General features: G+C 43.4%; 1 protein-coding gene across 2 annotated transcripts in view; it reads right to left on the minus strand.

The window, feature by feature from the left end:
* The window catches only part of sema5a (sema domain, seven thrombospondin repeats (type 1 and type 1-like), transmembrane domain (TM) and short cytoplasmic domain, (semaphorin) 5A), a 129030-nt gene that overhangs the window by 23879 nt on the left and 91735 nt on the right, over window positions 1–13416 (minus strand). For both annotated transcript variants that reach the window (XR_015941040.1, XM_088644233.1), the window contains exons 13-15: window positions 7091–7272; window positions 6098–6241; window positions 312–459 (exon numbers count right to left, since the gene is read on the minus strand). Coding sequence is in view for 1 of the 2 variants with exons in the window: in XM_088644233.1 (XP_088500359.1) it covers window positions 312–459; window positions 6098–6241; window positions 7091–7272 (474 nt within the window). In the remaining variant the exon portion in view is untranslated. The remainder of the gene's footprint in view (window positions 1–311; window positions 460–6097; window positions 6242–7090; window positions 7273–13416) is intronic.

Raw genomic sequence — 13416 nt, forward strand, 5'->3', positions numbered from 1 at the left:
AACCTGCTTAATTGTATTCACTAATAAACATAGAAAACTAAAATTCCGCTTTAAGGTAAACTGCTTTTTATACAGTATATAAAGCAGAATCTTCAATGGTGGCATTTCCTTATGCCAACTAGTTGAGTGAAGCCGGAGCGAGTATTCGACATCAGCCTCTGAGAGCCGAGCGTGGGTACGAGCCGAGTGCAAGGAGCGCGAGAACCGGCCGATCCGAGCGCGGGTTCGAGCCGAGTGCGGACAGCGTGTGAAGCTACCGAGCCGAGCGCAGCTGAGTGGAGGTTCGAGCTCAGGTGCGAGGAGACACCTACCGAGCTGCAGCCTGGACAGTCCTTCCCTTTCTCGCAGGTGCGCCGCCGCGCCTGCACCCCCCCTCCGCACGGCGCAGTGCAGCGCTCCCAGGGCCCCCAGCTGGACCAGTACACATGCGGTGGGCAGGGCAGGTGCTCGTTACAGTATCTGGCAGGGAGAGGACAGACAGAGTCAGAGACCGGGGCAGCTATCGGCTGTTTCCAGGTTCGGTTACAAACACGGGTGTTTTTCCATAGATGTTTTTGACCTTAATGCTGATGGGAATATTGGATATCAAGAGATGGCTTCATTCTTTAAGGGGCTTCCCAAACTTCCTGGGAACCTGCAGGTTTGCAGGGATGCCAGGCAGGGATGCGCCCCTGCTCCAGCCAGCACCAAGTCTCCTGTGAGGCGAATGGAGATGTCCGTGTGACAAAAGATGAGGGTTCGAGGGTTTGGTAGATCGGAGGAGCTTATTTGTCCCTCCTCAGTCTACCCGTGCAGTCCAGGAGTCAATGTACAGACACACAAATAAGTAAATCGCTGATTCCAGACTGGCATGACATGACAATAAATTAAAAAAAGGGCTTCTGGGAAAACTGTCTCTCGTGTGAATGCGTGTGTGTTTGTGTCTGTGTGTGCCCTGCGATAGGCTGGTGTCTATCCTGCACTGTGCCTGTTGCTGGCCAGGACAGGCTTCAGTGTCCCCCGTGACCCTGTATTGGAAAAAGCGGTTAAGAAAATGGATGTAGGGATTGATCCAGTATTTTGAAGCTGCTGAAGTCTGTAGCCTGGAAGTCTCACCAAATCAACAAGGAAGGTTTTACAATAATTAATATGACACAGAAAATAATCAAGAAATCATGCAAGTTTCTAAAAGTACACAAACTTTTCTAAAAGATGGTTTATATACAGTATTTTATGTATACTAGAGTTAAGGTTTTATGAATCTATGCAAGAATAACATAGCCGATATCGCTCGTGTCCTAGGGAAATTTACACACCACCGGCTTGGATCATGCAGTTTACAGCTAATTGACCATTTGTGCTTCTTGGGGGATGAAAACAGACTGGAACCTCTAAAATCAAATTAGAAACTGAATATAATGAAGCATCCAAGAGATTATCACTGTTTATCCTCTAGCTTTTATGCTTCATACCAAAATAGCCACAAGACAATTTACAGTTCCATTTACCATAACACAAGAAGGAGGTTCATTACAGAATAATACATGTTTAAAACAGTTTTATAATAAGATACATACAGTATGCTAAAAATTGAAGAATTTTGTGAAAATTCAAATAATGTATTTTATAATGTTTTAATCCCACAATTATACTGTTTACTGCAAAATTCTCAACACTTAATGTCAGTGTTAGTGTTAGTGTTTAATTAGTGTTAATGTCAACAGCACTAAGAGTATGAGATGGATTTAATAACAGCACTTTTAAATGAAATATAAATGTTGCTAAATATACATACACAGGAGTTTCGTTTATTAGTATTGCAGGAAAAAATAAAGAGCAAATTAAGAGCAAAAAATCCTGAATATATTGAATTGAATTGAACACATTTATGCACATATATCGTTACAGAGGATCCAGTAAAGCCATTGAAGTGATATTGATTAGAGACATTTATGAGACATAATATCACAGCGAAATGAAGTTTGCTGTCTTCAGACACGTTTTATTTTGGATGAATAACCTATAACAAAGATGACAAAAGAGGAAGATTATATGCCTCCTGGTTAATAATTTATTGCTTTTTTGCTTGGCTGAGGCACACTGTTGATCTTCTATAGCTTCTCACCTGAGTGCCACCATTGTTTTTTGATTTAAGCTGATTTTTACGTTTTCTGAACCTAGTTCCCCTCAAAAAATGAACAAAAAACAAAGAAGTAGAAAAAAAAAGTATTACAGTGAAGCAATATCTTTAGGTGCTGTGTGGAGTCATTAAAAGCACAAAGAGTGACATCTGTGCTAAAAGATTAAGAGAAATAACCTTTTCCCTTTATGGAATATTGCCCTGTTTTAATGGCAACCATAATTGCATTAACGCACTGTCGCTGTGACAAAATGACCTGCAGCGCTGCTCTGTAAGGCAACCAGTTCTAAGCTGGGTGCATTGCTTTTACTTTGTTCCTTTTAGGTTTGGATAACTTAGTTATATCTTGCAGGAAACACCTCAGACACTGATACTGTGAGCTAATATCTTTCCTTTACTTAAATGCACAATGGAAAAGAAAGAAAGACTTTTTGAGACATCTCAGCAGTGAACATCTCTGTAGAGAAACAATTTGTCATGTTTTGCCCCACATTTCAAGCACCGTAAAACATGAGTGTCATCTCATTTGCTTTGGTAGCCAGATTTGGTTTAACTGTACTTCAAGAGGGCCACACATACCACAGATCGTCAAAATACCTGATAAAACCATTAAATATTATTATGTATGTGCAGCATTTTGCATTTTTGGTGTTTATTTTACACAAAAATACCTTTAAAATGGAATAACTGTTAATTGCGACTTCATTAGACGCTAATTAATGAAGATGCCTGAGCTGGGTCTGGCCTGTAGACCGCAGGTTTGACACGCCTGCCCCAGAACACGTAAACGACACTAACGTAGTATAAAGATTTATGGTATTTATGGATTATTTCACAATTAGTGAAAGTTTTTTAAAATTGCTGTGAATTTTCTTAAAAAGCAAATTAAATAGATCAAATAACCCGAAAATATGTAGTATAAAACTTGTGTACCTATTTACATTTACAATCTATCTCTATGCTTGAAGGCAGTTTACCCTAGAGTGTCTTGGGAGGACTTTCTCTAATACCTGCTTGACAATAAGTGGCGCGACAGGCAAGTGTTTGGGAATTCTGGGGTTTCAGGGTTGTCCGGTACCCAGTTCGGTACAAGGTGTGGACACAGTTGGTGCTGCACTCTGGAAGACCCCTGCTGAGGCCAGGGTTTCAGCTTCAAGGTCTTGCACACGTGCTGCTCTTGCCAAGAATCCACCTTTGTCCAGCTGCCAGTGAGCTGCAGGCACAGCCTCTCCTACTCTAATCACGGCCATCTGGCATGAGAGAGAGGGGCACTGAATGCCTTTATTCAAAAGAAAGCACAAAAGTGTGACTTTGTGCATACAAGCTGAATTTTTGGAAAGGAGCTCTCCACCTATAACAAACTAACACAGACCCCAGCTGCAAGACTGGAGACATCTGAGCTCAGGAAGACCAACGCTTCCCGCTAAATCAAAACGAAAACATCAACCCTCTTCACTTTACAACCCCCGTCCCCCTTCCAAAAACACACTAAACCTATATCAGCACTCGAACAATCCCTGCCTTCATATTCCCTGAACCCAAAAAGCCTTGAAAAAGTCAGGGATGTTTTCACAGCTATAGTAAAACTGCCTGGTTGACAGAAATACCCGGCCAAGAGCGTCCTGCCAGGTGTCCGAGCTTTGCTGCTCTGTGCTGCTAATAATAATCTTGCTTTATTAGCCCTATACAATTTCTTGCATTAGGAATTCATCTTTTCACATACCCCAGCTTGCTCTCCAGGAGACACACAGACAGAGAGAGAAGCTGGGGGTCAGAGCGCAGGGTCAGCCATTGTACAGCACCCCTGGAGCAGCTGGGGTTAAGGGCCTTGCTCAGGGGCCCAACGGAGTAGGATTCCTCTGCCAGCTGTGGGATTTGAACCAGCAACCTTCCAGTCACAGGCGCAGATCCTTAGCCACAGAGCCGCTGCTGCCAGGCACTCCACTGCCTTCTGCCACCCTGCTGCCTGCACGGCCCGGGACAGCGCCACCTCAGGCGTGGGCTGGAGAGCCAGGAACACACCAGTGCTGGGAACAGGTCTCGCTGGAAACCCACTATATTACGGGGTCACAAGGAGGGCCAGTCCATTTCTCCCCCATGCAAACACGTCCTCAGAAGACTGGGGGGCACTGGGAGGAGATCTGCTCTTGGGGATTGGGACAGTTCCGCTGGGTGCTGGAGCCGTCAGTGGTCTGAGCAGATTAATACAGAGTACTCAGCAATCAATTTGGAACATAAATAGTTATTCAATTTTAGATTATGCAATTTGCATTAATGGCGAAATTACTTATTGACTAAAATAAAAACTAAATGAACTCGTCAAAGACACATAATGAACGCTTTTGACTCCAAAATGAAGGCTTGTATGAGTGAAATACTAATTGATTTTATTTTTGTCTTTAAACATGTTGAAGAGTCAGATATCTAACCTCACTGCAAACGGGATATAATCAGTTATTTTATCTGAAGTTTTGGTCTGCTTTCAGCATTACATTATACAATTATATACCATACCCAGAACACTCTCCCTGACCTCCCTGCATTGTCAATCAGAACTTGGAAAAAGATTCTCTTCTTTCATTTCTCAGTGCAATACTTCTTGGTTGTAGTGTACAATTTAGGGCAGATATGTGCACAATATCCACAAAACATGTTTCAGAGCCAAAAATAGCAAACTATATATATATATTTATACCTAAACTCATACAAAATCAGGGCTCTATTTTAGGCCTCAAAAGTGCATTAATTTGATTGTTTGAATGGTTTTGTGCATGTGCTTCCCACTCTGCCTTCTTGCTGCAGAGAGAGACCGTGAGTTTCTCCAGTCTCCCATGTCAAGCAGGAGCAGGAAAGTGCTGCTGGCTTCTGCACCCTACCGGGGTGCACGTTGTCCTTGTGGGGTTTCCCTGAGTGCTCCGGTCTCCTCCCATAGTACAAGGCAGGCTGCGGAGATGAACTAGTACCCCTTAATGGTCTGAGTTGGCATGCATGAGTGTGTGAGTGTGTGTGCCCTGGGATGCACTGGCATCCTGTTCAGGGTTTCCTGTCTGGCACCCATGGACTCCCAGGGTAGTCTCTGCTCACCGAGATCCTGTAGTGCACTAAGCGGTAAATGAAAATGGATGGCTTACTAAAACTATCTCACTTGGAATTACAACAGCTAAGCATTAAGTGTATTAAAAAGTTTATGGAGCATTTAAAGTTACAATAATTTGTCTTAGCCCTCTAGGCCACAGGACGAGAGAACTGAGACCCCCCTGCGGAAAGAGGAGTGACCAAGGGGCAGCTGCAGAGGTGGAGATGGGCTGGAGGAGGGATGCGAGGGAGAGAAGGGGATTATGTACAGTATTTATGATATTTAAGTGAGGAAATTATGTCATGATTGATTACAAATTAGACAGCTGATTGTGATTGAACTTGGCTGTTGTCATCCCCTACGAACTTTTGTTATAAACTCCATTAAATTTAGGCTGTTAAACTCAAACTCTGATTTAGAATGTTGTATTTTGCAGTGAGAAAGCGATACCTTTAATCCTGCAATTGCATGTATACAACCTGGAAATAATGGCTATTATCATAATGGAATCCATTAATAAGAATTAAAGAGGCGCAGACAGAGATCTTCCTCTGGGACCTGCAGACGGCTCCTATACTGGCGAACCAGGCGAATCTGGGGATGCTTTTTGTTTCTGAAGAATGTTTTCCTTTTAAATTCTCAACGACATCGCAGGTTGCTAAGATACCTCAAACGTCTTCAGAGCTCCCTTAAATTCTGAGACAATTATTCTATAATTACTCTTGCAAACTGCAAGGTCAGTGTATGTTTCTGCGTGCATGTGGTTTTCCACATAAAGATTAAATAAACATATTAACCACTAACTGGGAATACTGGAATACGGTATTGGTACAGAGGCTCCCTTCGTTGAGCCGGTCTGTAGCCGCAGTTCAGTGTGAGAGACGGGCCATTGGGGACAGTACCTCTCCTCTCGGTTCTGTCCCACGCACACTCTCCCTCCATGGCGGGGTGCCGGGTTACTGCAGGAGCGCTGCCGGACCTGGAAGCCAATCCCACAGCTGGTGCTGCAGTGGGACCACGCCGACCACGGAGTCCAGCCCCCATTCCTGGTGTTGGAAGAGAGGTTAGCTGGGACACGCAGTGCCCCCTGCATCAGTGCCATCTCACACACATCTGCTTCACTATCAGAGCATAAGGGAATGCCCCTAACAGAATATCCCTTAATAGCGATTCGGTCCAACTCCATGACATTGGCGCTGACCAATCTCCTGGGAGATAGAGGACCACTCGGCCATCACCAGCTGGTGAAATGCTGAGACCAGGGTAGCTATCCACAAGCTTCTTGTGTCCTGAACTGGTGCTTTTGTGTTCACAAGCCACTGTCTATAAACCATGGAGTCTGTCATAATTGACACAATAGCCGGTTCTGATTTACTTTGAATGTACTGGCATTCAGGAAAACTTACATCAACCTTCTTTCCCAGTGCAGCACTCTGATCTCTTCCAATTTCACAGCCCTCATGGACACTCCACGTGCTGTGCAATAGCAGTTACCTGGCCCACAGTGAGCACCCACCATGGATCAAACCGTTCTCTTGTATTCCAGGTTACAGACCGGCTCCATCCCCCCCCCACAATTAAAACTGCACCCAAAAGTTCATTTGGTTTGGAATCCTCAAAAAAGACTTAATCCGATCAAGTGCAGGGACCAAGCCCAGTCACTTAAGCAAGTCTTCACTTGCCTCGTGTCATGATACAGAAAACACAGTGCCAATGGCCCTTTGATGCCACAACTGTGTGATTGAAATACAGACTCATTTCCGGTGCTGCCCATCCAGCGGTTCTGATGAAGCCCTCTCTTGTTTCTTGGGGGGCAAACCCCGGGTGTATGTATCTGCTGTCTCAAACTGGAGAGGAGCACAGACGCGCTCCCTTGTCGTGACCCCTGTGCTCACCTGGAGCAGTTGGTGACTTCCACACTCGAGCCCTCGCAGGCCCGGCCCCCGCACTGCGGGCTGGGGCTGTCGCAGGACCTGGCTCTGCACAGACAGGGGCCCACGCTGCCCCCATCGCTGTGGCTGCACGGCTTCCACGGCGACCAGGGCCCAAATCCTCCGTCCACGGTCACATTCTTCGTCTGCAGTGTTTGAAAGGCAAAAGTACAGGAATTACATCTGCAGAAAAAGTGACGGTTTGGGGTTTAGTTACAGATGCACAATATGTCTATGGTGAAACATATGGCAGGGGAATACATTACATTGATGGTAATAAGTTAGTGCATCATAATAATAATCATTGCATATAAAGCAAAACAACACAAGTTTCCTCTTGATGACCCCTACATTCTTCACACATAGCAGGAGACACACATCTCCCACTGGAGCACAGCGTCTCCTGGGAGACACACAGCAGACCAGGGAGAGGAGAGGGAAGCTGCTTCACCAGGTCCGTGATTGGGGATCTTGAGAAAGGCCAGGCTGCACAGACCAGAGTTGATTTCAGCCAGGTCACCAGGAGTTACACACCTACTCTTGCAAACAACGGCATGGCATCTTTAATGACCAGGTGGTCAGGAACGTAATATTTCATTTGAAGGACATGTACATGTACTGTAGTTCTTTAAATAATATACTGAATGTGATGGTATAAACTGCATGAGTAACTATTAATAGTATACAAAAAAAACCCACAACTGGTAGCAATATAGTTCATTCTATTCTAGCATGCATGAAATCTGTGCTAGTTGAAGTGCTTCCTTCATATATTAAGGACACCAGCCATCCTCTCCAGTTTTTTCAGAGTCCTATTTCAGGGTCCCGAATATTTCATTTTCAAAGGGACATCACATCTCTTTACACCATCATTTCCCACGATGATGGTCTGACACCTCAGGCACAAAGTCCAAACACACACAGTGCTTGATGCCCCTACCTGTCCCCTTGTATAATTAGCTGAACTGGACCTCACATTGACTGTATCTTATTTCGATAACCAGCGGCTCAGTGGAGGTGCCACAGGTACCATGCTGGGACTCACCTATGCCAAAATCTTGGTAAGCTCATCAGAAGAATCCTTCTCCATCTCCTATGCTGGCTTTATCCCTGACCTCTACAAGTGATGCTCCTATGAAAAATGACATTGACGTGGCCACCAGCAATGACCAACAGCAATTCCTGCATCATGTTTACCAACTTTCACCTGTTTGTAAAATTCACTGTTGGTGTATCAGGGACTTTCAACATCTGTGTTGGCAAACCCAGTGATTCATACAGCTATCTCCTTTACAGATCTTAACACCCCAAACACTCAACACTAAAACTCCTTTCTTACCGTTCTTCAGCCTTCAACCACTGTGAGGTGAGGGCACAGATTTCCAAAATCAAGACCTTAAAATGTGCCCTTTCTTCATTGACAGGACACCCTCCATGCTGCGTTGACAAAGCCCTCACCTGAATCAGACACAGCTCTCACAGCATCGACCCGGTGAGGAATTCCCACATCGAGAACCATATTCCACTGATGCTTCTCTTCCGCCTCAACACCCTTGGATCATCAAAGAAAACGTAACATTCCACAGGATGACACTGCTACAGGAATGCTTTTCCCAGTTGTTCCATCGTTCCCCTAACTGCCCACAGCTTCCGACTACACTTATCACCTTTTCTAGTAACTGAAGCCACTGCATGACATGTAAACATGTGTTATAGTCAGGACAACCCAAATCAAGTACATGGCCTACAATTACCCAGAAAACATCTTGTGCATGAGGTTATCACATTTACTGTACATCAGTGAGAAAGGAAGAAGACTGTATGTCTGCTTCATGGAATATGTCAGAGCCATGAGGGTCAAAGATGATAGTTCTCCATTTCACCTCTCCTGGACAGCACTTCACTGACCTTGCACTGTTTTACAGGATTTTCAGGACTGCTACTCCCCCAAAACAGCTAAAGATTATCCTTATATAATAATATAAATATAAATCACACCTCCTCCTTCCCTTAACAGCAGGCTAATTTCTGTTTAAATCCTCTCCGTTTATTTACAGATTTCAGCTTTTCACACCTCTTCCCCAAATCTCTCTTTTGGACACCCTATCTCACCTGCTTTGTTTTTCTGCCTCCTGTGTTTTATATTTCTGCTACCGTCCTCTCTCTCCCTCACACCCGAAGCAGCCTCAACAGCAGAAATATTGTTTATTTTTCCTACTTTTCAGTGTGGAATGAACCTTTATTTTTTATATGCTGAATACAGTGTGTTGCAGGTGTAGTTTGAATTTATGTATCTCATTAATGTTGTGTAAAGGAAAGTGTGTTTGACAAAAAAATGTTTTATGTTCAGTTCATTTATCATGTGATAAATAATAATTACTGCTACAATGCTTTTAGAAAGTGAAGTAGATTTTATTTTAAATGTAAATAAGCCAAGAGAACACTATTAACAATGAATTGAAACTACTGTGCACTAATAATGTGGTGATAAAGATTTTCAAAAGCAACTCAAAGTTATTTCTGTCTTTCTATACAATAACATGCATCAGAACTACAACAGCATACTGGCCCTGTATAATATCTCTACAAGAAACCAATTAAACAGCTTCCCTCCAACGTGTTTGTCCATCAACAGGCATCATTAGAAACAATGAGAGTCTGTGAAAACAACCCCTGATAATTCCTCTCTGGTCTACAATGAGATGAAACTGCACTCATATGATGTCCCTTCACATCAGTAATTGAACCCTGTCATCACCCTCAATTAAGACGCAGAAGCAGGGACACTTCATTAAGGAAGAGTGTTATCTGGAAAGAGTGAACGTGAAACAAATTGTAACTATTAATAAAATAGGCAGCTTTTCCACACTTTTTTCCTGTCATCAGTGATCATTTTGATATGCTATAATTGGCTTTGTGCTTAGATAATGGGATGGCAGGTAAAGTATGCACGGCAAATACAGAGTTACTTAAGCATGATGAAAAAAGGAAAATTGAAATCCCTAAGAAGATAGAGAACATTGACACTCACAGTACATTGTTAAAAAAGCATATTTAAAACGTGCAAAACCCTTTTTTATCCTTATTGCTACTATTCGAGATTTACAGTAGTACTTACAGGTTTGCAGTTCTGAGCTGAAATTTCTTTTATTTCATATAGTTTAGTTTAAAAACAGAAAATTTAACAGAATTAGAAGAGAATATCAAATCTATTGCATGCAGGAAATGACTTGTAGTGTATTAAAAGAAAGTCCCATCTTGCCTGGTGCAATGTATGGATTTTGGCTTTTATGAGTAGGCAAGTGAGTCAATTTATCAATTGATGTATTGATCATGATACATATATTGATCTTGATGTGACCAATCTAAGGAGTATTCCAATTATTTCACCTGAAGTAGTGCCTGAGCAGCACTACCTCATATTTGCCACTTCAGTGCTAGTTAGTGCATCTTTCCAGACCCGACCTCGACTCCTGACACAATATGATATTCTTCAGACCCCCAGTGTTAGCCTGTGTAATGCTTTCTCAGCACGTTCGGTAAAATAAAGTGCACTTTTGGCCATCCTGATCTCCCAAATCACCCAGCAGCTATTGATGGTCCTTTTAGTCCACAGTAGCTCCCCTGTCCTGTGTCACAGGCCAGTACTCAGCTCCCCTGTCCTGTTACTCAGCTCCCCAGTCCTGTTACTCAGCTCCCCTGTCCTGTTACTCGGCTCCCCTGTCCAGTTACTCGGCTCCCCTGTCCTGTTACTCAGCTTCCCTGTCCTGTTACTCGATTCCCCTGTCCTGTTACTCGAGTCCCCTGTCCTGTTACTCAGCTCCCCTGTCCTGTTACTCGATTCCCCTGTCCTGTTACTCAAGTCCCCTGTCCTGTTACTCAGCTCCCCTGTCCTGTTACTCGATTCCCCTGTCCTGTTACTCGATTCCCCTGTCCTGTTACTCGATTCCCATGTCCTGTTACTCGATTCCCCTGTCCTGTTACTCGATTCCCTTGTCCTGTTACTCAGCTCCCCTGTCCTGTTACTCAACTCCCCTGTCCTGTTACTCAGCTCCCCTGTCCTGTTACTTGATTCCCCTGTCCTGTTACTCGATTCCCATGTCCTGTAACTTGATTCCCCTGTCCTGTTACTCAGCTCCCCTGTCCTGTTACTCAGATCCCCTGTCTCGATTCCCCTGTCCTGTTACTCAGCTCCCCTGTCCTGTTACTCAGCTCCCCTGTCCTGTGCCACGGAGCAGTGCCAGGTTTTGGCAAAACGTCCTGGGCAGTTGAACTTGCCCATTTAAATGCAGTGCTCATTCCCATCAGGCTTCATGCTTCGTGGAGCTGCTGTGCCTCCTTTCATGTCAAATGATTTTCACTACAGAAGGAAAATTCCTGCTTATTTTCTACCACCATGCATGCTAACCACTGTAGAATTACACATTACACTTTAAAGATGGAGAACGTTTTTGGACTTAAAATATACCTTTGGAGTTCAAAGACAAGGAAAATAAATTGCATTTCAAACCTTTTTTTTAAATTGGTTGCAGAAATACAGTGATAGAGTAAGAGGTTTAATTCAAAGTCTTTACAAAAGGTTTTCTCCTCAAGGGAAGTTCTTGTCTGGCAACCTAATTCATTAGTGTATTTTAACTTTGAAAACCTACACAGGGTAAAAACAGAAGAAAAGTTTCAGAATTACTCCTTCAGACCTTTGACTGTGTGGTGTGTGTTGTAATGTCTTTATCAGCTGTGTGCATAGCTAATCCACCTAGGATCCAGAATCCACAGCACATCATTAGCAGGACTGGTACACTGTACTGTATGTGCTAACTGACCTAGAAAATAAATTCCATGATACTTTGCTGACAAAAGGAGAATAGCACAAGACACTCAAGATAATAATTTTCACGTTTCTTCTGGTTGTTTGCTCTTCACCTGAGCATCCAGGCTCATTTTATGTTTGTTTTTCAGAACATAGTCGGGCTCTTGAATTCTGAATCACTGCATCACTCTGATTCAGAGCTGCCTCTGACATAAAAATTTGGATGACTCAAAACTTCCTTCATCTTAACTGTGACAAGACTGAAGTCATGCTTATTGGTACCCCCCATCAACTTCGTAAAGCCAGTCCTGTAACCCTGTCTGTAGATGGCTCTGTACTTGAGCTCCAATCAAAATTGAAAAACCTTGGGGTTATATTCGATTCTGGCTTAACATTCGACCCACATGTACAGCATACTGTCAAAACATCTTTTTTTCACCTTAGAAATATCGCAAGACTATAATAATAATAATAATAATAATAAACTTTATTTTATATAGCGCCTTTAAAGGTGGCTTCTCAAAGCGCTTTACAGGATGACAATAACAATAAATAAGAAGACTACAACAATAAATAAGAAAAATTTCACAAGACAGGACACAATTATAATTACAGCAATACAACAATAACAATAGAGGAGACCGTGGAAGATGGTATTAAGAAGAGCAGAGGGGTGAAGAATGGAACCAGTTAAGTAAAGGCTTTTCTGAAAAGGAGGGTTTTGAGTCTGGATTTGAAGGAGTTTAGAGAAGGTGACTCTCTAATATCCTTGGGCAAGGAGTTCCAGAGCTTGGGGGCATAGCAGGAGAAGGCCCTGTCGCCCATACAATGTAGACGGGCTTGGGGGACAGTAAGGAGGGCAGAATTTGAAGAGCGGAGGTTGCGAGGTGGGGAGTAGGGCGATAAAAGTTCAGACAGGTATTGAGGTGCCAAGCCATGTAAAGCCTTGTAGGTGAGCATGAGGATTTTAAAGTCTACGCGGAATTTGACCGGAAGCCAGTGCAAGGACTCCAGGATAGGAGTAATGTGAACACTTGCACTAGATCTGGTCAGGATTCTGGCTGCTGAATTTTGGACATACTGCAGCTTGTTCAGAGTAGATTTAGATACCCCAGGGAGCAGAGCATTGCAGTAGTCAATTCGAGAGAATACAAATATGTTGATCAGCTTTTCAGCCACAGTTAATGATAGCATAGGGCGTAGTCTTGCGATATTTCTAAGGTGAAAAAAAGATGTTTTGACAGTATGCTGTACATGTGGGTCGAATGTTAAGCCAGAATCGAATATAACCCCAAGGTTTTTCAATTTTGATTGGAGCTCAAGTACAGAGCCATCTACAGACAGGGTTACAGGACTGGCTTTGCGAAGTTGATGGGGGGTACCAATAAGCATGACTACGCCCTATGCTATCATTAACTGTGGCTGAAAAGCTGATCAACATATTTGTATTCTCTCGAATTGACTACTGCAATGCTCTGCTCCC

The sequence above is a fragment of the Lepisosteus platostomus genome, chromosome 8 (assembly GCF_059453375.1).
Source record: "Lepisosteus platostomus isolate fLepPlt1 chromosome 8, fLepPlt1.hap1, whole genome shotgun sequence".
Taxonomy (NCBI): Eukaryota; Metazoa; Chordata; class Actinopteri; order Semionotiformes; family Lepisosteidae; genus Lepisosteus; species Lepisosteus platostomus.